The 25,749-nt window shown below is 37.5% G+C and overlaps 1 protein-coding gene across 1 annotated transcript in view; it reads left to right on the plus strand.

The window, feature by feature from the left end:
• Positions 1 to 25,749, plus strand: part of VWF (von Willebrand factor) — a 424,292-nt gene that overhangs the window by 57,337 nt on the left and 341,206 nt on the right. Inside the window, exons 14-16 of the mRNA XM_053718732.1 lie at positions 1,692 to 1,887; positions 9,369 to 9,584; positions 22,985 to 23,225. Coding sequence (XP_053574707.1) covers positions 1,692 to 1,887; positions 9,369 to 9,584; positions 22,985 to 23,225 — 653 coding nt within the window. The remainder of the gene's footprint in view (positions 1 to 1,691; positions 1,888 to 9,368; positions 9,585 to 22,984; positions 23,226 to 25,749) is intronic.

Raw genomic sequence — 25,749 nt, forward strand, 5'->3', positions numbered from 1 at the left:
ACTCTTGACAAAGAGACAAAAACTAGAGTTTGTTTTCTGATTCTGCATTCTAACAACTAATTAAACATTAAAAATACTAACATTTCTGCAAACAAAACAGGGCTGAATTACCCCATAATTCATCATTTCCAATAAGCAGATCTTGTTTTGCTATAAAAATGCAAATGTGATGCGTTTGATTAAAGGGATATTGTAGTGCTAAAAGTCATAGAATAAAATTAAATAATTTAATAGAGCATGACATTTTTACACCACTGACCCTCAAACTCTTTGCGGAGGTAAACACAATAAAGTCCCCCACAAAAGCTGTAGAGAATTTCTGGTCCCGAGCAGGAAACAACTGGTGAGATAATCAAAATGACCCTGTTAATCACCAACTGTGCTCAGCTCCAGGAACTGTAATGCTTTGGGGCTCCCTAAGAGGACTTTAAAAATGTGGTTTTAACCCTTTTGTGTGGGGTTAAACACATAGATTTCCTAGGTCTGTAATGCAAAAACAACATGTTCTAACAAATTAGACAATCAATTTTTAACTCTTATGTCTCATTAATTATAAACCCTTTCCCTATATATGGCTTTCAAAACACCTATATACCAGTGATATAATGAAAACTCGGAATTACAAGGTTTCAAATATATTTTTTAATAACCTAGACCAGATATCCTCAAACTTGGCCCTTCAGAGGTTTTGGAACTACATCTCCCCATGATGCTCAGCCAGCATATCAGCTGGCTGAGCATCATGGCAATGTAGTTCCAAAACCTCTGGAGGGCCAAATTTGAGGATGTCTGACCTAGATCAATGAATGCAACAAGCCCAATATAATATATCAGGTAAAGGGACGCTAAGCCTCCTATAAGTGTGGTCTGGGGCTCTCCAGCAAAGGAATATTTACATTTGTTTAACAAAAACAATTGTACACGTCCCACAAATATTACGTTTAAAACTAAAAGAATACCAAAATAGCATGGTAGCTGAATATTCGGAAAACTAATTTTTAAAAATATTTGGTCCAAAAGATTTAGCCCAAACCATATCTTTTGCCCATGCACATGTCTATCTAATATGTTAATATGCTACTATGTAGAAAAACCAAAGAAATGCATGCAACAGAAATGTAATTGATTCTTTTATGCAGTTAAAACTATTACTCTGAAAGGGAAAAGGCTTTACAAGTTCAAATTTACACTGTTTAGGTGGAGAAAATACATATATACTATATATTTGCTGCTTGTTTGCTGCTGCTGGTTTATAGCAGCAGCACTTGCTACTACTTTAACTTTTATTAAGTTTAAGCTTCTGTCCAGTTGCTGCTTTGCTGCCCTAAAGACGAAACCCATAGAAATAGGCATGGGCTTTTATTTTTTTTTAAGCAAACAAATTCCGAACGACCCATAACCCATTAGCAGAAGAAAGAAAATATATATTTTTTTCTATTAGGAATGATTTGTCTGTAACGCATTTTTGTCCATGCAAATGCTTAGTTTTTGTTTAATGTTTGTGGGTATTAAATCTCCCAAGCAGAACAAGCTAATTAGCCAATAAGAAGGGACAATCGCATGTAACAACTAATCACCGGCTGTTTGCTGCTTGGGTGATGCAATACTTGCAGCTTTTAAGTGGGAAAACATGTATCTTTGCATTAGAATAACCCATTAATTCTACCTGAACTCATTGTCTTTCCATACAGTTATCCCCAGTGTATTCAGGATCAACCAGTGGGCTTTGTGGTAATTACAATGGTAATCAAGGTGATGACTTTCTCAGCCCATCCGGCCTTGTAGAGACCAATGTGGAAGTTTTTGGAAACTTGTGGAAACTCAACAGCGATTGTACAGATCTGACAAAACAAGATACAGACCCATGTAATCTCAACCCTAAAAGAGGTAAGGACTGAACTATATAATATAAATGGTAATTAAATAAGAATTTGAATGCAATGTCTTAGATGATTTAAAGCAATAGGAAACCAAAAATACAACTTTAAACAAAAGCATCACAATTTAAAAAAGTTCCAATTTACTTCATTACCTTGTTATTCTTTGTTGAAGAGATACCTAGGTAGGTGTCTGGAGCACTAAATGGCAGGAAATAGTGCTGTCATCTAGTGTTCCAGACACATGCCTGCTCCTGAGCTTTTTTCAACAAAAGATACCAAGAGAACAAAAAATGTGATAAAAGAAGTAAGTTAGATGTTTAAATTTGCATGCTCTATCTGAAACATTAAAGAAACATTTTGGGTTTCATGTCCCTTTAATGGTAGCCAGTCTATTTGTGTTTGTAGAAACTAAGGCCTAGATTTAGAGTTCGGCGGTAGCCGTCAAAACCAGCGTTAGAGGCTCCTAACGCTGGTTTTGGCCGCCCGCTGGTATTTGGAGTCAGTGATTAAAGGGTCTAACGCTCACTTTTCAGCCGCGACTTTTCCATACCGCAGATCCCCCTACGCCATTTGCGTAGCCTATCTTTTCAATGGGATCTTCCTAACGCCGGTATTTAGAGTCGTTTCTGCAGTGAGCGTTAGAGCTCTAACGACAAAATTCCAGCCGCCTGAAAATAGCAGGAGTTAAGAGCTTTCTGGCTAACGCCCGGTTCATAAAGCTCTTAACTACTGTACCCTAAACTACACTAACACCCATAAACTACCTATGTACCCCTAAACCGAGCTCCCCCCCACATCGCCGCCACTCGATTAAAATTTTTAACCCCTAATCTGCCGACCGGCCACTACGTTATACTTATGTACCCCTAATCTGCTGCCCCTAACACCGCCGACCCCTGTATTATATCTATTAACCCCTAACTTGCCCCCCACACACGTCGCCGCAAGCTACTTAAAAATAATTAACCCCTAATCTTCCGACCGCAAATCGCCGCCACCTACGTTATCCCTATGTACCCCCTAATCAGCTACCCCTAACATCGCCGACCCCTAGTTATATTTATTAACCCCTAATCTGCCCCCCTCAACGTCGCCGACACCTACCTACACTTATTAACCCCTAATCTGCCGAGCGGACCTGAGCGCTACTATAATAAAGTTATTAACCCCTAATCCGCCTCACTAACCCTATCATAAATAGTATTAACCCCTAATCTGCCCTCCCTAACATCGCCGACACCTACCTTCAATTATTAACCCCTAATCTGCCGACCGAGCTCACCGCTATTCTAATAAATGTATTAACCCCTAAAGCTAAGTCTAAACCCTAACACTAACACCCCCCTAAGTTAAATATAATTTAAATCTAACGAAATAAATTAACTCTTATTAAATAAATAATTCCTATTTAAAGCTAAATACTTACCTGTAAAATACATCCTAATATAGCTACAATATAAATTATAATTATATTATAGCTATTTTAGGATTAATATTATTATATTATTTTACAGGCAACTTTGTAATTATTTTAACCAGGTACAATAGCTATTAAATAGTTAAGAACTATTTAATAGTTACCTAGTTAAAATAATAACAAATTTACCTGTAAAATAAATCCTAACCTAAGATATAATTAAACCTAACACTACCCTATCAATAAAATAATTAAATAAACTACCTACAATTACCTACTATTAACCTAACACTACACTATCAATAAATTAATTAAACACAATTGCTACAAATAAATACAATTAAATAAACTATCTAAAGTACAAAAAATAAAAAAGAACTAAGTTACAGAAAATAATAAAATATTTACAAACATAAGAAAAATATTACAACAATTTTAAACTAATTACACCTACTCTAAGCCCCCTAATAAAATAACAAAGCCCCCCAAAATAAAAAATTCCCTACCCTATTCTAAAATACAAATATTACAAGCTCTTTTACCTTACCAGCCCTGAACAGGGCCCTTTGCGGGGCATGCCCCCAGGAATTTCAGCTCTTTTGCCTGTAAAAAAAAACAAACAATACCCCCCCCCCAACATTACAACCCACCACCCACATACCCCTAATCTAACCCAAACCCCCCTTACATAAACCTAACACTACCCCCCTGATGATCTTCCTACCTTGTCTTCACCATGCCAGGTTCACCGATCCGTCCTGGCTCCAAGATCTTCATCCAACCCAAGCGGGGGCTAGACATCCACTGAAGAAGTCCAGAAGAGGGTCCAAAGTCTTCCTCCTATCCGGCAAGAAGAGGACATCCGGACCGGCAAACATCTTCTCCAAGCGGCATCTTCTATCTTCTTCCATCCGGATGACGACCGGCTCCATCTTGAAGACCTCCAGCGCGGATCCATCCTCTTCTTCCGACGACTAGACGACGAATGACGGTTCCTTTAAGGGACGTCATCCAAGATGGCGTCCCTCGAATTCCGATTGGCTGATAGGATTCTATCAGCCAATCGGAATTAAGGTAGGAATTTTCTGATTGCTGATGGAATCAGCCAATCAGAATATAGTTCAATCCGATTGGCTGATCCAATCAGCCAATCAGATTGAGCTCGCATTCTATTGGCTGTTCCGATCAGCCAATGAGAATGCGAGCTCAATCTGATTGGCTGATTGGATCAGCCAATCGGATTGAACTATATTCTGATTGGCTGATTCCATCAGCCAATCAGAAAATTCCTACCTTAATTCCGATTGTCTGATAGAATCCTATCAGCCAATCGGAATTCGAGGGGACGCCATCTTGGATGACGTCCCTTAAAGGAACCGTCATTCGTCGTCTAGTCGTCGGAAGAAGAGGATGGATCCGCGCTGGAGGTCTTCAAGATGGAGCCGGTCGTCATCGGATGAAGGAAGATAGAAGATGCCGCTTGGAGAAGATGTTTGCCGGTCCGGATGTCCTCTTCTTGCCGGATAGGAGGAAGACTTTGGACCCTCTTCTGGACTTCTTCAGTGGATGTCTAGCCCCCGCTTGGGTTGGATGAAGATCTTGGAGCGCAGACGGATCGGGTGAACCTGGCATGGTGAAGACAAGGTAGGACGATCATCCGGGGGGTAGTGCTAGGTTTATTTAAGGGGGGTTTGGGTTAGATTAGGGGTATGTGGGTGTGGGTTGTAATGTTGGGGGGGGGTATTGTATGTTTTTTTTTACAGGCAAAAGAGCTGAAATTCTTGGGGCATGCCCCGCAAAGGGCCCTGTTCAGGGCTGGTAAGGTTAAAAGAGCTTGTAATATTTGTATTTTAGAATAGGGGTAGGGAATTTTTATTTTGGGGGGCTTTGTTATTTTATTAGGGGGCTTAGAGTAGGTGTATTAGTTTAAAATTGTTGTAATATTTTTCTTATGTTTGTAAATATTTTATTATTTTCTGTAACTTAGTTCTTTTTTATTTTTTGTACTTTAGATAGTTTATTTAATTGTATTTATTTGTAGCAATTGTGTTTAATTAATTTATTGATAGTGTAGTGTTAGGTTAATTGTAGGTAATTGTAGGTAGTTTATTTAAATTATTTTATTGATAGGGTAGTGTTAGGGTTTAATTATATCTTAGGTTAGGATTTATTTACAGGTAAATTTGTTATTATTTTAACTAGGTAACTATTAAATAGTTCTTAACTATTTAATAGCTATTGTACCTGGTTAAAATAATTACAAAGTTGCCTGTAAAATAAATATTAAATCCTAATATAGCTACAATATAAATTATAATTATATTGTAGCTATTTTAGGATTAATATTTATTTTACAGGCAAGTATTTAGCTTTAAATAGGAATAATTTATTTAATAAGAGTTAATTTATTTCGTTAGATAAAAATTATATTTAACTTAGGGGGGTGTTAGTGTTAGGTTAGACTTAGCTTTAGGGGTTAATACATTTATTAGAATAGCGGTGAGCTCCGGTCGGCAGATTAGGGGTTAATAATTGAAGGTAGGTGTCGGCGATGTTCGGGGAGGGCAGATTAGGGGTTAATACTATTTATGATAGGGTTAGTGAGGCGGATTAGGGGTTAATAACTTTATTATAGTAGCGCTCAGGTCCGCTCGGCAGATTAGGGGTTAATAAGTGTAGGCAGGTGTCGGCGACGTTGTGGGGGGCAGATTAGGGGTTAATAAATATAACATAGGGGTCGGCGATGTTAGGGCAGCAGATTAGGGGTACATAGGGATAACGTAGGTGGCGGCGGTTTACGGAGCGGCAGATTAGGGGTTAAAAGTGTAATGCAGGGGTCAGCGATAGCGGGGGCGGCAGATTAGGGGTTAATAAGTGTAAGGTTAGGGGTGTTTAGACTCGGGGTACATGTTAGAGTGTTAGGTGCAGACGTAGGAAGTGTTTCCCCATAGGAAACAATGGGGCTGCGTTAAGAGCTGAACGCTGCTTTTTTGCAGGTGTTAGGTTTTTTTTCAGCTCAAACTGCCCCATTGTTTCCTATGGGAGAATCGTGCACGAGCACGTTTTTGATGCCGGCCGCGTCCGTAAGCAACTCTGGTATCGAGAGTTGCATTTGCGGTAAATATGCTCTACGCTCCTTTTTTGGAGCCTAACGCAGCATTTGTTTGAACTCTCGATACCAGAGTTAAATTTATGGTGCGGCCAGAAAAAAACCCGCGGAGCGTTAACAGCCCTTTTACCGCCGAACTCCAAATCTAGGCCTTAGATTATTTTAGCATCTCAAAACAATATTTGGACATCTGAATTCTATTGGCCTTCAAATCAAATACTAAACAATGCACTGAAACCATCAAAAATGTACTTACAATAAACATAATACAAAACTGTCCTGCAGAATATATTTATCATAAACATAATACAAAACTGTCCTGCAGAATATATTTATCATAATTAAAGGGGACATGAGACCCCCCATTTTTTTTTCTTCATGATTTAGAAAGAGCATGCAATTTTAAACAACTTTCCAATTTACTTCTATCATCTAATTTGCTTCACTCTCTTGATATCCTTTGTTGAACAGCATATCTAAATAGTCTCAGTAGCTGCTGGTTGGTGGCTGCAAATAGATGCCTTGTGTAATTGGCCCATGTGCATTGCTATTTCTTCAACAAAGAATATCTAAAGAATGAAGCTAACTAGATAACAGAAGTAAATTTGAATGCTGTTTAAAAATGTATTCTCTGTCTGAATCATGAAAGAAAAAGATTGGGTTTCATTTCCCTTTAAACCTATAGATAGGTTCCAAACTGCTAAGCACAACGATCCAACCCAAATAAGATTTATATAACTACTAGTCGATAAGCCTGCCCAGAGGGCAGTATAATTATTTATTTAAGCTACAGATGTAGAAACAACATATTTTGTAACTCTTCTTTTATATAAATATTTAAGCTACAGGTGTAGCAATACTATAATTTTAATGGACTACTGTCTTAAATATATCAAAAATATTTTCTATATAATAAACTACAGATATAGACACACTCTAATTGGACAATCTACTGTCCTAAATAAATACAAAATTTCTTCTTTTTAAATTATATCCACTTTAAGTATATTTCTATATATACATAACTCCTAAAACGCAAAACCCCTACATTGCAATAAACCTATTTACCCTATTAACCCCTAAACCGCAAAACCCCTACATTGCAATAAACATATTTACCCTATTAAACCCTAAACCGCAAAACCCTACATCGTAATAAACCTATTTACCCTATTAACCCCTAAACCGCAAAACCACTACATTGCAATAAACATATTTACCCTATTAAACCCTAAACCGCAAAACCCTACATCGTAATAAACCTATTTACCCTATTAACCCCTGAACCGCAAAACCCCTACATCGCAATAAACCTATTTAACTTATTAACTCTTTAAACCGCCAAAACCCACAATTCAAATAACTATTTAAATAACTCAGTACTGTACACTAACCTAACACCCCCTATCCTAACAACCCCTAACCTAACACCCCTTTAAATAAACCCATATTACCTAAACTAATACATTCTAAAGTTACAAAAAAAAGTTTACAAAAAAAAGTTAACATTACAGAAAATTAAACCTAATCCTTATGAAAATAAAAAAGACCCCCCAAAATATAAACACCCCTTACTCTAAGAATAAACTACCAGTAGCCCTTAAAAGGGCTTTTTGCAGTGCATTGCCCCAAGATAATCAGCTCTTTTTCAAGAAAATACAGAATGCCCCTCCTAACAGTAAACCCCCCCCACCCACCAAACCCCCCAAATAAAATAACCTAACACTAAAAAACCTAAACTACCCACACCATTCCCGGGCCCCACCCACACCACGCCCGTCAGCCACGCCCACTCCACCACACGCGACGCCAGGAGGAAGTCAAGATAGTTAGAAGGCCAGGTGTGTTTGTCGTCGTGCGCAGTCTCTACTGCGCATGACAGCTTCGGACAAACACAGTTGGCCTTTTATTATATAGGATAGTTGTACACAACAAAACAGTATATATTTACAGCTGTAGTTAACATTTACAGACTGAGATTTTGTATTAAACAGGTTAACACAATTTTAAAAATACTTTCTGCAATGCAAATTTCTTTCAGAATATTTTCTTTGCCCATTTTATTTTTCATGGCGATACAAAAATGAATATACAAAATAATTTACATTTCAAATCATTTTTAACTCATCAGCTGCCAGAGAGTCTCATTGTAGTGTTTAGCAAATGATTTAAAGGACAATAGAATCCTGACCCCCAAATATTTTTGAGATACGCATAATGATTGACAAGCCACATTCTCACACAATTGGCTGCATGATAGCAGGAGGCATGGCTAAACAAGCTTCTGTATTTTTAAATTCCACCATTGGATGGCTGCATCATTTGCCCAAAGGCAGACAGACCGGTTCTCTGCCTGGGAACTTTGTCTGCCTGCAATGTGATAAATTGAAGCCATTGGGGCCGATTTATCAATGTCTGTCCGGCATGATACGCTGTAGCGTATCATATTCTACAGACAGCAACTACATACCTTTACTAAATTCTACCACATTTATGTTTTGCTTTTTTGTAAGCAAACTGCTTGTGCAATGCCGCCCCCTGCAGATTGGCCGCTAGCAGGGGCTGTCAATCAGAAGGATGGTATAGGATTGGGCGGATTGCAGACTGCAGCCTCATAACTGCTATTTCCGGCGAGCCTGAAGGCTCGCGCGGAAACAGGGACATCAAGCTCCATTCAGAACTTGATATTTCGGCCCCATTATCTCTATGTCATTTCCTTGCATTAGTTTTTACAATAAAAATTGTGTTATAGTCAAGGGTAAGATCTCAAGAATTTTAATTCATTTTGCAGTCCTATAAATATATTTTAACATGTGTCACATAAACTCACTGTAATTATAACCACCCATGAATCTTAATCCATTCACCAGTCCATTAAAATCAAGTTTTTAGCCATCTTCCCTATTGTTATATTGATGAATATTGTTTTTGTGTTTAAAAAATGTACAATATTTTATTTCAGCAAGATTTGCAGAAGAAGTATGTTTTGCCCTTCTGGCCTCTACATTCCAGTCATGCCATAATGAGGTCAATCCCGCACCATATCTGAAGAATTGTCGCTATGATGTGTGCTCATGTTCAGATGGAAAGGAATGTCTGTGTTCTGCATTTTCAACTTATGCCACCGCGTGTTCGAGAAAGGGAGTTCTTATTGACTGGAGAACACCAGAATTTTGCCGTGAGTGTCTCTTAAGTGCCTAAATATATGTTTCAGTTTTGACTTCCATGCTGTATATTGTACATATACCATTTATACACTATATATATATATATATATATATATATATATATATATATATATATATATATATATATATATATATATATATTATATTCTAACATAGCTATTGAGCTTTATCATTTTGTGTTTGCAATATTTATGTGATTGACTTCCAATTTACAGCCTAAATTGCTTTGATGAAAACTTTATGAATTGTAGCTTATTTGTAAATAAAAACATTTTTTTAGTGAAACAATATTCTTTTAACTTCCTGCAGTTACTCTGAACTAACCAGCAGGTAAAGCTGTGGTGGAAGCCTCTTTATTTTTATGCCTACTTTAAAGGGACACTGAACCCAATTTTTTTTCTTTTATGATTCAGATAGAGCATGACATTTTAAGCAACTTTCTAATTGACTCCTATTATCAAATGTTCTTCATTCTCATGTTATCTTTATTTGAAATGCAAGAATGTTAGTTTAGATGCCGGCCCATTTTTGCTGAACAACCTGGGTTGTTCTTGCTGATTGGTGGATAAATTTATCCACCAATAAAAAAGTGCTGTCCAGAGTCTAAACCTAAAAAAAAAGCTTAGATGCCTCCTTTTTCAAATGAAGATAGCAAGAGAACTAAGAAAAATTGATAATAGGCGTAAATTAAAAAGTTGCTTAAAATTGCATGCTCGAAAGAAAAAATTTGGGTTCAGTGTCCCTTTAAAGGACCATTAAATACAGTAGATTGCATAAACAACAAATGCATGATAAAAAGAAATTGCAATAGCACTTAGGGGCCGATTTATTCGCCAATTGGCCCCTAGCAGGGGGCGTCAATCAACCCGATCGTATGCGATCGGGCAGATTGCTGTCTGCTGCAGTTAAGTAGCAGCGGTCTTAAGACCGCTGGTTCTTAATGCCTGTTACCGGGGAGCCTGAAGGCTTGCGCGGAAACAGAGGCATTGGGACCGATACAGAGCTTGTTAAATCGGCCCCTATGTCTGAACTTCAAATGAGTAGTAGATTTTTTTCTGACACATTTCAAAATGATGTCTATTTCCACTCCCCCTATATCATCAGCCAATCACAAATGCATATATGTATAATCTGTGAATTCTTGCACATGCTCAATAGGAGCTGGTGACTCCAAAAGTGTAAATATAAAAAGACTGTGCCCCCTTTTATAATGGAAGTAAATTTGAAAGTTGTTTAACCCCTTAATGACCACAGCACTTTTCCATTTTCTGTCCGTTTGGGACCAAGGCTATTTTTACATTTCTGCTGTGTTTGTGTTTAGCTGTAAATTTCCTCTTACTCATTTACTGTACCCACACATATTATATACCGTTTTTCTCGCCATTAAATGGACTTTCTAAAGATACCATTATTTTCATCATATCTTATAATTTACTATAAAAAAAATTATAAAATATGAGGAAAAAAATTGAAAAAAACACACTTTTTCTAACTTTGACCCCCAAAATCTGTTACACATCTACAACCACCAAAAAACACCCATGCTAAATAGTTTCTAAATTTTGTCCTGAGTTTAGAAATACCCAATGTTTACATGTTCTTTGCTTTTTTTGTAAGTTATAGGGCCATAAATACAAGTAGCACTTTGCTATTTCCAAACCATTATTTTTCAAAATTAGCGCTAGTTACATTAGAACACTAATATCTTTCAGGAATCTCTGAATATCCATTGACATGTATATATTTTTTTTTAGTAGACATCCCAAAGTATTCATCTAGGCCCATTTTGGTATATTTCATGCCACCATTTCACTGCCAAATGCGATTAAATACAAAAAATCGTTCACTTTTTTACTAATTTTTTCACAAACTTTTGGTTTCTCACTGAAATTATTTACAAACAGCTTGTGAAATTATGGCTTAAATGGTTGTAAATGCTTCTCTGGGATCCCCTTTGTTCAGAAATAGCAAACATATATGGCTTTGGCGTTGCTTTTTAGTAATTAGAAGGCTGCTAAATGCCACTGCGAACTACACATGTATTATGCCCAGCAGTGAAGGGGTTAATTATGGAGCATGTAGGGAGCTTTTAGGGATACTTTTAGCTTTAGTGTAGTGTAGTAGACAACCCCAAGTATTGATCTAGGCCAATTTTGGTATATTTCATGCCACCATTTCACCGCCAAATGCGATCAAATTAAAAAACGTTAAATTTTTCACAATTTTAGGTTTCTCACTGAAATCATTTACAAACAGCTTGTTCAATTATGGCACAAATGGTTGTAAATGCTTCTCTGGGATCCCCTTTGTTCAGAAATAGCAGACATATATGGCTTTGGCGTTGCTTTTTGGTAATTAGAAGGCCGCCAAATGCCGCTGCATTTCACACGTGTATTATAGCTAGCAGTGAAGGGGTTAATTATGTAGCTTGCAGGGTTAATTTTAGCTTTAGTGTAGAGCTCAGCCTCCCACCTGAAACATGAGACCCCCTGATCCCTCCCAAACAGCTCTCTTCCCTCCGCCACCCCACAATTGTCCCCGCCATCTTAAGTACTGGCAGAAACTCTTGGGTACTGGCAGCTGTCTGCAAGTACCCAGTTTAGTAACAAATGTGCCTTTTTTTTTAAAAAAAATCCCTTTTCTGTAGTGTAGCTTCCCCCCCCCCCAAGACCAGCCCCCACCCCTTCCAGATCCCTTAGCTGTTTATATGTAATATTTTATTTACAAATAATTTTAACCTTTCACAGCCTTATTTTTCCGTAGTGTAGCGGTTCCCTCCCGCTCCCCGCCCCGTGCACGTGCCCGCCCCGCCGCCCCCCCTTGCACGCGCGCGCTCCCGTGCGTGCTCCCGATGGTTCCTCCCCCGATCCCGCCCACCTTCTCTGCACTCGGCACATCGATGGCCGCCCACCCGCCTCCCAGACTTGCTCCCACCCACCAACGATACCGGCCACCGATGTCCGGTGCAGAGAGGGCCACAGAGTGGCTCTCTCTGCATCGGATGGCCAAGGGGGGTTATTGCAGGATGCCTCCATATCGAGGCATCACTGCAATAACCGGAAAGCAGCTGGAAGCGAGCAGGATCGCTTCCAGCTGCTTTCCAGACCAAGGACGTACGCCACACGTCCTCGGTCATTAACTGTCTTTTTTTTGAGGACGTGTGGCGTACGTCCTTGGTCATTAAGGGGTTAAAATTGCATGCTCTATCAGAATCATAAAAGTTTCATTTGGCTTGATTGTCCCTTTATGTTATCGTAAGGGCTTATAAAAAGCCTTAAAGTGACACATTAGCTCATTTCTAAATATACTTATCATTTAAATGCTGCAAAAAAATTATCTTAAGGTTAGTGCAAATGTTTATATAATCAACAGCATTAAAGGGACACTGAACCCAATATTTTTCTTTTGTGATTCATATAGAGCATGCAGTTTTAAGCAACTTTCTAATTTACTCCTATTATCAATTTTTCTTCGTTCTCTTGCTATCTTTATTTGAAAAAGAAGGGATCTAAGCTATGGAGACAGCTAATTGTTGGCTTAGAACCATGGACAGCACTTGTTTATTGTTGCTGTCCAATCAGCAAGGACAACCCATGTAATGAGCATTAGCAGGGAGTACCTATCAACCAATGAGCTTAGCAGTAAGTACCTATCAACCAATGAGCATTAGCAGGGGGTACCTATCAACCAATGAGCTTAGCAGTAAGTACCTATCAACCAATGAGCTTAGCAGTAAGTACCTATCAACCACTGAGCATTAGCAGGGGGTACCTATCAACCAATGAGCTTAGCAGTAAGTACCTATCAACCAATGAGCTTAGCAGTAAGTACTTATCAACCAATGAGTTTAGCAGTAAGTACCTATCAACCAATGAGAATTAGCAGAAATGATCAATTATTTGAAAAAAAAGGCATCTAAGCTATTTGTTTGGTTCAGGACCCTAGAAAGCACTTGTTCATTGGTGGATGAATTTATCCACCAATCAGCAAGAACAACCCAGGTTGTTCACCAAAAATGGGCCGGCATCTAAACTTACATTCTTGCTTTTCAAATAAAGGTACCAAGAGAATGAAGAAAATGTGATAGTAGGAGTAAATTAGAAAGTTGCTTAAAATTGTATGCTCTATCTGAATCACGAAAGAAAAAAAATTGGGTTCAGTGTCCCTTTAACCCTCTCTTACCTAACTCGTCCTCTCGACTTGTCCACCACTTTCATTATAGAAGAAGAGCACTACAGCCAATTGAAAGCCGTAGCACTTATAGCGCTTCCAATTGGCTTTGGGGTTAACTTTTAAAGAGAGAATAGGCGCAACGTCACACCTACTTCTTTCTGCTTCTGCGCAAGTGCCAGGTCTTGGAGGAGCCACACTTGAGGAGAGGCAGAGAGAAGACAACATGGCCTATCCTCTCTATAGAAGCTAGTGTAGCGCTCTGCTGAGTCAAGTGAGTAAGGTTCAAGGGATATGAAACCCAAAACTTTTCTTTAATGATTTAGATTGATCAAGAACTAGCTCCCAGTAGTTGTTGTTGCTCCTGAGCCTACATAGGTAGGCTTTTCAACCAATGATACTAACAGAATGAAGCAAACTAGAGAATTAAAGTAATTTGGAACATTTACATTTATATGACCAGCAATCCCCTGCCCGCTTCTCATGCTGTACTTAGCACAGCAATGACGAAATCGACTTCCTCCAATCACGGCGCGGCCTCAGGAAATGATTGCTCTGGGGGGGGGGAAGCCCTGATTGGAGGAAGCTGGATTCGTCATTTCTGACGTAAGTATAGAGCAGCTGTGGGCGGGGGATCGCTGGTCTGGCTTGGAAGAAGAAAAAGGTAAGTATTTTAACAAAACCGCTGCAATGTAAACTTTCATGAATGAAAGTGCCCCTGTTTTTAATAGTTTTTTTAAAAACCAGGCACAGATTCATGAAAATTTACATTCACTTTAACTGTTTCGCAAAACATAAAAGTTGCACGAAACACATTAAAAATACATTACAATGTATAGTTACAGTCATAATAGCACCATCTAAAAAAATTGTTAAAAAAATATTACACACAAAAGTTATAAGGCTCAAAGATATGAGATTTCAGGTGTTAGAAAAAAAAAGGCAGGCACAGGGCTTTAACATAGAGATACATACATATACATGTCGAAATATGTATTTATGTATTTATATGTGTATATATATGTTTAACCCTTTGGCTGCGAAGCCATTTCCCACCTGGGTGCTAATATTTTCTTTTCTTTTTTTATTTTTGAAAAAAAAAAATGTTTTTAACCTTTTTATTTTTTTTTACAGACCCCCAAGACTTACACTGTTGGAAAGGTTAGGCGATTACCTTTCCAACAGTAAGTCTTGGGGATCTGTAGCTGCTTAGATGCCTGAGATACAGGCTTCTAAGCAGCATGCCCCCTCCTCCTATACTTAACATTGTTTAGTATAAATAAAGTTGCGCGGTGACGTCATCATGTGTATATGTGTATTTACAGACATATATACACATATAAACACATAAATACTTAGACATATATATAAGTGCATTGGAGCCCTTGCAAATTAAATAATAGAAGTAAATTGAACAGTTGTTTAAAATTGTATTCTCTATCTGAATCATGAAATACATTTTTTAGGTTTCATGCTCATTAAAACATGTAAAAGCATATTTATGCAATGTTCACATTTAATAAAGTGTTATAATGTATATTTACTGTAAATATTTGACGTACCAATGTCCTGCTCATAGCAGAATATGTTCTATGGGGCCTATTTATCCCGTGTTTCTGGCAAACCTGCAGGCTCGCCAGAAACACCAGTTATGAAGCAGCGGTCTAAAGACCGCTGCTCCATAACCTGTCCGCCTGCTCTGAGCAGGCGGACAGACATCGCCGCAAATCAACCCGATCGAGTACGATCGGGTTGATTGACCAACCCCCCCGCTGGCGGCCGATTGGCCGCGATTCTGCAGGGGGCGGCGTTGCACCAGCAGCTCTTGGGAGCTGCTGGTGCAATGCTGAATACGGAGAGCGTATTGCTCTCCGTATTCAGCGAAGTCTGGCGGACCTGATCCGCACTGTCGGATCAGGTCTGCCAGACTTTGATAAATAGAGGCCTATGTATTTATAAATAGATATACATATATATACCTGTATCTGTATATCTATACTTATAATCATCTATATATTGGTATAGATATATATTGTACGAAAAAAATCATATATATGTAGAAATATGTATTTAAGAATAAATAGAACATATTCTGTTATGTGCAGAACATTGGAATGTGAAATATTCATATTTTCACGTTGGGTTAGCGAACTTGAGAATATGCAGTTTTGTGCGAGAGTGGGGTGTTAAGTTTTGTCCCACTTTTGTTTTCTCCATTTACTTCTATGCTATTTTCTAAGTTCTGCTTTTCTCCTTGTCTGATTAGCCCACAAGTTTACTTTCAACTCATAATACGAGTGCGAAAAGCTTACATCTAGCGCAATTAATGTTTGAATAGTAGTGGTAATTAGCGCGCCACTTGTAATCTGGCCCATTATGTGTACACATTGATTGCAATGATAATGAATATAAACATGAGAGAAATATTTTTCACATAGTTTATAGACATTTATTACATTACAGTTAAGAATATATACAAATAAAATATAGCACCTATGCTTATAATGTTCCATTGAATGTTTGGTAATAATGCATATAATTTATTTATAGTGTTGTTAATCTGCTGTGCTATGACAACGTGAATGACTACATAATTACATACAATGTCATCATGAATGATTTATGAATATAAAGGAATTTAAACTAAGGTCTGTCACCTTATGGGATGTACCCTATATTTTATCTCTAAAGCTGCAGTGGTACTCCAAAACAATTCTTTCATGATTCAGATAGAGAATACAATTTAAAAATACTTTCCAATTTACTTTTAATTTGCTTTTTTCTCATGTTATTTTTGTTGAATAGATATCTTGATACATAGGGGGATATTTATCAAAGGTTTTGCGGACCTGATCCAACAGTGTGGGTCAGGTCCGCAAGACCTCGCTGAATGCAAAGAGAGCAATACGCTCTCCGTATTCAGCATTGCACCAGCAGCTCACAAGAACTGCTGGTGCAACGCCGCCGCCTGCAGACTCGCGGCCAATGGGCCGCCAGCAGGGGGTGTCAATCAACCCAATCGTACTTGATCGGGTTGAATTGCGGCGAAGTCTGTCCGCCTGCTCAGAGCAGGCGGACAGGGTTATGGAGCTGCGGACTTTCATGACAGGAAATAGTGCTGCCATCTAGTGCTATTGCTAATGTATAACATTGTGAAACTGCTGCCATCTAGTGCTATTGCTAAAGTATAACATTGTGAAACTGCTGCCATCTAGTGCTATTGCTAAAGTATAACATTGTGAAACTGCTGCCATTTAGTGCTATTGCTAAAGTATAACATTGTGAAACTGCTGCCATCTAGTGCTATTGCTAATGTATAACATTGTGAAACTGCTGCCATCTAGTGCTATTGCTAAAGTATAAAATTGTGAAACTGCTGCCATTTAGTGCTATTGCTAAAGTATAACATTGTGAAACTGCTGCCATCTAGTGCTATTGCTAATGTATAACATTGTGAAACTGCTGCCATCTAGTGCTATTGCTAATGTATAACATTGTGAAACTGCTGCCATTTAGTGCTATTGCTAAAGTATAACATTGTGAAACTGCTGCCATCTAGTGCTATTGCTAATGTATAACATTGTGAAACTGATGCCATCTAGTGCTATTGCTAAAGTATAACATTGTGAAACTGCTGCCATTTAGTGCTATTGCTAAAGTATAACATTGTGAAACTGCTGCCATCTAGTGCTATTGCTAATGTATAACATTGTGAAACTGCTGCCATCTAGTGCTATTGCTAATGTATAACATTGTGAAACTGCTGCCATTTAGTGCTATTGCTAAAGTATAACATTGTGAAACTGCTGCCATCTAGTGCTATTGCTAATGTATAACATTGTGAAACTGCTGCCATTTAGTGCTATTGCTAATGTATAACATTGTGAAACTGCTGCCATCTAGTGCTATTACTAATGTATAACATTGTGAAACTGCTGCCATCTAGTGCTATTGCTAATGTATAACATTGTGAAACTGCTGCCATCTAGTGCCATTGCTAAAGTATAACATTGTGAAACTGCTGCCATCTAGTGCTATTGCTAATGTATACCATTGTGAAACTGCTGCCGTCTAGTGCTATTGCTAATGTATAACATTGTGAAACTGCTGCCATCTAGTGCTATTGCTAATGTATAACATTGTGAAACTGCTGCCATTTAGTGCTATTGCTAAAGTATAACATTGTGAAACTGCTGCCATCTAGTGCTATTGCTAATGGATAACATTGTTATAAAACTTCTGCCATTTAGTGCTATTGCTAATGTATAACATTGTGAAACTGCTGCCATCTAGTGCTATTGCTAAAGTATAACATTGTGAAACTGCTGCCATCTAGTGCTATTGCTAAAGTATAACATTGTGAAACTGCTGCCATTTAGTGCTATTGCTAAAGTATAACATTGTGAAACTGCTGCCATCTAGTGCTATTGCTAATGTATAACATTGTGAAACTGCTGCCATCTAGTGCTATTGCTAATGTATAACATTGTGAAACTGCTGCCATTTAGTGCTATTGCTAAAGTATAACATTGTGAAACTGCTGCCATCTAGTGCTATTGCTAATGTATAACATTGTGAAACTGCTGCCATCTAGTGCTATTGCTAAAGTATAACATTGTGAAACTGCTGCCATTTAGTGCTATTGCTTAAGTATAACATTGTGAAACTGCTGCCATCTAGTGCTATTGCTAATGTATAACATTGTGAAACTGCTGCCATTTAGTGCTATTGCTAAAGTATAACATTGTGAAACTGCTGCCATCTAGTGCTATTGCTAATGTATAAATTTGTGAAACTGCTGCCATCTAGTGCTATTGCTAATGTATAACATTGTGAAACTGCTGCCATCTAGTGCTATTGCTAAAGTATAACATTGTGAAACTGCTGCCATATAGTGCTATTGCTAATGTATACCATTGTGAAACTGCTGCCATCTAGTGCTATTGCTAATGTATAACATTGTGAAACTGCTGCCATCTAGTGCTATTGCTAATGTATAACATTGTGAAATTGCTGCCATCTAGTGCTATTGCTAATGTATAACATTGTGAAACTGCTGCCATTTAGTGCTATTGCTAATGTATAATATTGTTATAAAACTGCTGCCATCTAGTGCTATTGCTAATGTATAACATTGTGAAACTGCTGCCATCTAGTGCTATTGGTAAAGTATAACGTGAAACTGCTGCCATCTAGTGCTATTGCTAAAGTATAACATTGTGAAACTGCTGCCATTTAGTGCTATTGCTAAAGTATAACATTGTGAAACTGCTGCCATTTAGTGCTATTGCTAAAGTATAACATTGTGAAACTGCTGCCATCTAGTGCTATTGCTAATGTATAACATTGTGAAACTGCTGCCATCTAGTGCTATTGCTAAGGTATAACATTGTGAAACTGCTGCCATTTAGTGCTATTGCTAAAGTATAACATTGTGAAACTGCTGCCATCTAGTGCTATTGCTAATGTATAACATTGTGAAACTGCTGCCATCTAGTGCTATTGCTAAAGTATAACATTGTGAAACTGCTGCCATCTAGTGCTATTGCTAATGTATAACATTGTGAAACTGCTGCCATTTAGTGCTATTGATAAAGTATAACATTGTGAAACTGCTGCCATCTAGTGCTATTGCTAATGTATAACATTGTGAAACTGCTGCCATCTAGTGCTATTGCTAATGTATAACATTGTGAAACTGCTGCCATCTAGTGCTATTGCTAATGTATAACATTGTGAAACTGCTGCCATCTAGTGCTATTGCTAAAGTATAACATTGTGAAACTGCTGCCATCTAGTGCTATTGCTAATGTATACCATTGTGAAACTGCTGCCATCTAGTGCTATTGCTAATGTATAACATTGTGAAACTGCTGCCATCTAGTGCTATTGCTAATGTATAACATTGTGAAACTGCTGCCATCTAGTGCTATTGCTAATGTATAACATTGTGAAACTGCTGCCATTTAGTGCTATTGCTAAAGTATAACATTGTGAAACTGCTGCCATCTAGTGCTATTGCTAATGTATAACATTGTTATAAAACTGCTGCCATCTAGTGCTATTGCTAATGTATAACATTGTGAAACTGCTGCCATTTAGTGCTATTGCTAAAGTATAACATTGTGAAACTGCTGCCATCTAGTGCTATTGCTAATGTATAACATTGTTATAAAACTGCTGCCATCTAGTGCTATTGCTAATGTATAACATTGTTATAAAACTGCTGCCATCTAGTGCTATTGCTAATGTATAACATTGTGAAACTGCTGCCATCTAGTGCTATTGCTAATGTATAACATTGTGAAACTGCTGCCATCTAATGCTATTGCTAATGTATAACATTGTGAAACTGCTGCCATCTAGTGCTATTGCTAATGTATAACATTGTGAAACTGCTGCCATCTAGTGCTATTGCTAATGTATAACATTGTGAAACTGCTGCCATCTAGTGCTATTGCTAATGTATAACATTGTGAAACTGCTGCCATCTAGTGCTATTGCTAAAGTATAACATTGTGAAACTGCTGCCATCTAGTGCTATTGCTAATGTATAACATTGTGAAACTGCTGCCATCTAGTGCTATTGCTAAGGTATAACATTGTTATAAAACTGCTGCCATCTAGTGCTATTGCTAATGTATAACATTGTGAAACTGCTGCCATCTAGTGCTATTGCTAATGTATAACATTGTGAAACTGCTGCCATCTAGTGCTATTGCTAATGTATAACATTGTGAAACTCCTGCCGTATAGTGCTGTAGACACGTGCACGCTCCTGATCTTACATCCCTGCTTTGCAACAAATTTGATAATAGAAGTACATTGGAAAGTTGTTTAAAATGGCATATTCTATCTGAATCACGAAAGAAAAAATGTGGGTTTTATGTCCCTTTAAACTATTTTAATCCAAAAGATAAAAAAAGAACATTTCATGCTTTCCCCTTTAGTGATGCCTAAGGGAGCTGGAAAGATTTCCTTTTTATCTTTAGAATAAAGAAGTTTAAGATGCATTTTTGGAGTGTTGTTTATTTTTATTGATGGTATAATCCAGAACCAGTTTTAATGGGACATCAATGTGAAATATGTCCTAATGTGTTGCACCATTTTTATTGCATAATTGCTTGTATATAAATATGTGTTTAACCTTCACAAATGAGTTAAACGGAATTAAAGGGACAGTTTACTGAAAATTTTGCTCCCCTTTAATTTGTTCCCAATGATCCACTTTACCTGCTGCAGTGTATTAAATTGTTTACAAGTAGCTCCTTTACCCATATATTGGCATTTGAAATAGTTTATTTAGCCTGTGGTGTCCCCACCCATCCCGAAAGTTTTTGGCCTTGAGGCCAAGCTGTGTTAACACAGCCCAGAAATTAGACTCCCAGTGGGATATAGAAGAGATAAGGTAATACAATGTTAATGTTAAGTATTGGTGATTGGTTTATGGACAGATATAAAATAAAGAAGCATGTATATGTACACAATGTAATAAAGTAATGAGATCTGATTATACCTACAAGCTCAACCCATTTTATAAGGCTGTGACTTTAAAACACAAAATCAGCTAATTCACAAACACAAATAAGCCTTAAAAAAGCATCTGGCGCTGGTAAAAATTGTAATTGAAAACACATTAAGGGAAAACTATTTTTCAGTATATTGTCCCTTTAAAGTCTGTTATAGGAAGGACTCTAGCTGCAAATGCAGCTTCATAAATGAGCCCCTTAAAATATGAACTGTGAAGAAAAAAAACGACAAAATAGTAGCACAGTAGCTTTACTGGTTGTGCATTTTCAACTTTCTGTGTTTTTTGTAAACAAGAATACAAAAGTTTTTTTCCATCTATTCTCCAAATTATTTTTATGTTTGTGTTTTTTTAAAAACTGAACCGTTAGTGCCCTCTGGTGAGGTTTTAGAGAATTGTTACCATTGCACTTGATGTGTATTTAAAAGACATGAAACACCTCTTGTGTATAAAATTGTGCTTGTCCCACACTCCCTGAAGAGACAAAAAGCTCATTCTTAACTTGCAAATGCTGCAGACTTAAAGGGACACTGAACCCAAAATGTTTTCTTTCCTGATTCAGATAGAGCATGCAATTTTAAGCAACTTTCTAATTTACTCCTATTATCAAATTTTCTTCATTCTCTTGGTATCTATATTTGAAATGCAAGAATGTAAGTTTAGATGCCGGCCCATTTTTGGTGAACAACCTGGGTTGTTCTTGCTGATTGGTGGATAAATTCATCCACCAATGAACAAGTGCTTTCTAGGGTCCTGAACCAAACAAATAGCTTAGATGCCTTTTTTTTCAAATAATTGTTCATTTCTGCTAATGCTCATTGGTTGATAGGTACTTACTGCTAAACTCATTGGTTGATAAGTACTTACTGCTAAGCTCATTGGTTGATAGGTACTTACTGCTAAGCTCATTGGTTGATAGGTACCCCCTGCTAATGCTCAGTGGTTGATAGGTACTTACTGCTAAGCTCATTGGTTGATAGGTACTTACTGCTAAGCTCATTGGTTGATAGGTACCCCCTGCTAATGCTCATTGGTTGATAGGTACTTACTGCTAAGCTCATTGGTTGATAGGTACTCCCTGCTAATGCTCATTAGTTGATAGGTACTTACTGCTAAGCTTATTGAGCATTTGTAAGAAGTACATTTAAAGGGACATGAAACCAAAAATGTTTCTTTCATGATTCAGATAGAACATGCAATTTTAAACAACTTTCTAATTTACTTCTATTATATAATTTGCTTAATTCTCTTGATATTCTTTGCTGAAAAGCATATTTAGACTCAAAAGCTGCTGATTGGTGGCTGCACATAGATGCCTTGTGTGATTGGCTTACCCATTTGCATTACTAATTCTTCAACAAAGGATATCTAAAGAAATTAAGCAAAATAGAAGTACATTCGAATGTAGTTTAAAATTGTATTCGCTACCTGGATCATTAATAAAAAATTTGGGTTTAGTGTCCCTTTAAGTCAATAATCATTAGTAGGACATGCCCAAATGATATGAGTACAATAGTTTAAGTTTAAATAGCCTTTATTCAGGAAATTAAACTTGCAATTTTGAATGCAGAAGGAACAAAATATGTTTAAATGTTTCTCTTTTATATGGCTGATAGAACATTTCTGATGTCCCTTTAACAGTAATAACATAAAAGCTAGTCATAAAAAATGCATTGTGGGCCTTTTTTTCAGCAATAAAATGTTCTGAAGGGAAGATCTATCGACAGTGTGGAAGTCCCTGTAACCAGACATGCCGATCTTTGTCTCTTCCTGATACCGACTGCAAAGAATTCTGTATGGAAGGATGTTACTGCCCCCCAGGACTCTACACCAATGAGTACGGAGAGTGTGTGCCTAAAGCAGAGTGCTCTTGCCATTATGATGGAGAGGTTTTCCAGCCTGATGATGTATTTTCCAATCACCACACTATGTGGTAGGTGTAATACGAATCAAATTAAACTGCAATGTGAGATATGTTAGTAGAAAGAACAATGTGAACAAATGTTTTGTCTTATTTGTGTAAATGAACCACGTTTATGTTAGATGCTTTATTCGGATTAAAAAAACAATAACAAGTACAAAGTGTTTATTTATATTAAAGTAGCATTTTGTGCTTAGAAAAAATTGCACAAAATGGCCAGAAATGTAGGTTCTTACATCACAGACATCCCAACGCTCCCTGATGTTCAGGGAGTCTCCCTCATTGTAATAGTGGTTCCCAGACGCCCACAAATGAAAAGCTATCTCCCTGAAACTACAAGTACCATGATCCAACGTGGCCCAAATCCGGAAACAGTGTTTCTTTAAGGAATGCCTTTAGTTGCAGTGACATCATTGAGCAAGAAAGCATTGTCACAGCAAGTCTGTCGTTACTGTCAGCGTATTGCGTGTCTGCCACCCTCCCTCCTGCTGTTTGGAGGCGGCAATAAGGCTCTTGGGGAGGAGGATAATCAGCAGCAGGCAACATTGGCAGCAGCATAGGCTAAGTGAGAACTGAGGACGAGGGCAAAGATAGTGTGCCCCTTTGAGGGAGGAGATTAACACCCTTGCTGTCAGGTTCTTATTAAACTGACTCTACTGTGAGTACAAAACATAATAACAAATAGCCTCTCAAACTCAAAATCACACACTATACTGAGTACTTCACAATCTGGGACGCTATGGAACCCTCCAAAGCATGCATCATTAACCAAAAAGCCCACACTGATTTTAATAAATTAATACACAAATACTACCTTATTTACTGCACATAATTAAACTTTGTATTCTAAAATATTTGAGCATTCAACAAGCGTACGATCACTGGAAAATAGCTTTGTTGTATGTGGTTGTGCAATAAAGCTACTTTTGTTTTTAATGTGAGTTTAGTGGTAAGCTACTTTTAATGATAAGTCTCTATCTTAATTATGGTTTCCGGGTGTCCAGTACATAACCGGGGGGGCGCAATAGTCAGTGAAGCCACTTCCCTGAAATTAGTTTTTGCAGGTTGGGATGTCTGATATCACCTAGAAATTAATTATTAAAAAACAATTGTGTTAACAGTCTACGAAAAACCCCAAGTGACTGGATTTCACTCACAAAAAGAAACCTTCAAGTCCAAACTCAAATGAAATGGAGCATTCACATTAAAAGCTCATAAATGCTTAGCTCTGAGGCCTTTACAGCACCTTTAATCACTACTGTAAAACATCATAACAGTATCCTCCAAAAACAGAGATTGAAATAACATGGGTTTCAGTAACCTACAACTACACACATTTCACTAGTAACTTTCTTCCCCGTTTTACTTTTGTAAATATAGAGTAGTCCAGTGATAAATCCCTTGGAAACTCTTTTGAATTTGAGTATTTGGTCTTCATTACTGGGGCCTATCAGAGGCCAAGTGTAAATTAATTTGGTCAATGCTTTAAAGGGACAGTATGCAGCAATTTTCATATAACTGTATGTAATAGACACTACTATAAAAAGAATATGCACAGATACTGATCTGAGGTATAACACCTTTAAAAAAAAATACTTAGAAGTTCCCAGTTTAACATTGTTGATGAGGTTAGGCTGGGACTCCCACTGAGACGGGCTGAGAAAGCAAGAAGAGCAGACCCCCTCCCCTGCATATGAAAAGACCCATTACACAAACAGGAGCAAGCAGGAATCTGTAGACTTCAGTTTACATTTGATACTTTGGGGCATGTCTGAAAATCAGCACAATGTTATTAAAAAAATAAGCAAAACTATACATTGTTACAAAAACACGCTTAGATGGGTTATATTAATGTATCATCTACAAAAAAATTATGCAAAGAAAAATCTAGTCTGCAATGTCCCTTTAATCTGTGCCCCACCTCTCTCATTTGAAATTCAGTGCTTTCCCAGATTCCTATGGGCTAATGACCCCTGCTTAAAGGGACATGACACCCAAATTATTTCTTTCATGATTCAGATAGAGCATATAATTTTAAACAACTTTCCAATTTACTTCTATTATCTAATATGCGTTATTGTCTTGATATGCTTTGTTGAAAAGTATATCTAAATATTGCTGCTGATTGGTGGCTGCACATAGATGCCTTGTGTGATTGGCTCACCTATGTGCATTGCTATTTTTTTCAACAAAGGATACTGATAGAATGAAGCAAATTGGATAATTGAAGTAAAATGTGATGTTTAAAATTATATTCTCTATCTGAATCATGAAAGTAAAAATGTGGGTTTCATGTCCCTTTAACTCTGTGCTTGCCAAAGTATATAATCACAATGTGGTGCAGGAAAATGTGTCAAAGAGCAAACTTTTGGTACCATCATTTGTATGGTTGCGTTTTTAAGCACAAAATTACAATTGCACACTCCTGCTTTATCGATAGCTCCCTCGACATCTCCGAAACCCAATTTCAACCCATCGTGTTTTAAAAGTCACCCATCCACAGGGTGATTGTAAAACCTTAACAATTCTCTAATTC

The sequence above is a fragment of the Bombina bombina genome, chromosome 6, assembly GCF_027579735.1.
Source record: "Bombina bombina isolate aBomBom1 chromosome 6, aBomBom1.pri, whole genome shotgun sequence".
NCBI lineage: Eukaryota > Metazoa > Chordata > Amphibia > Anura > Bombinatoridae > Bombina > Bombina bombina.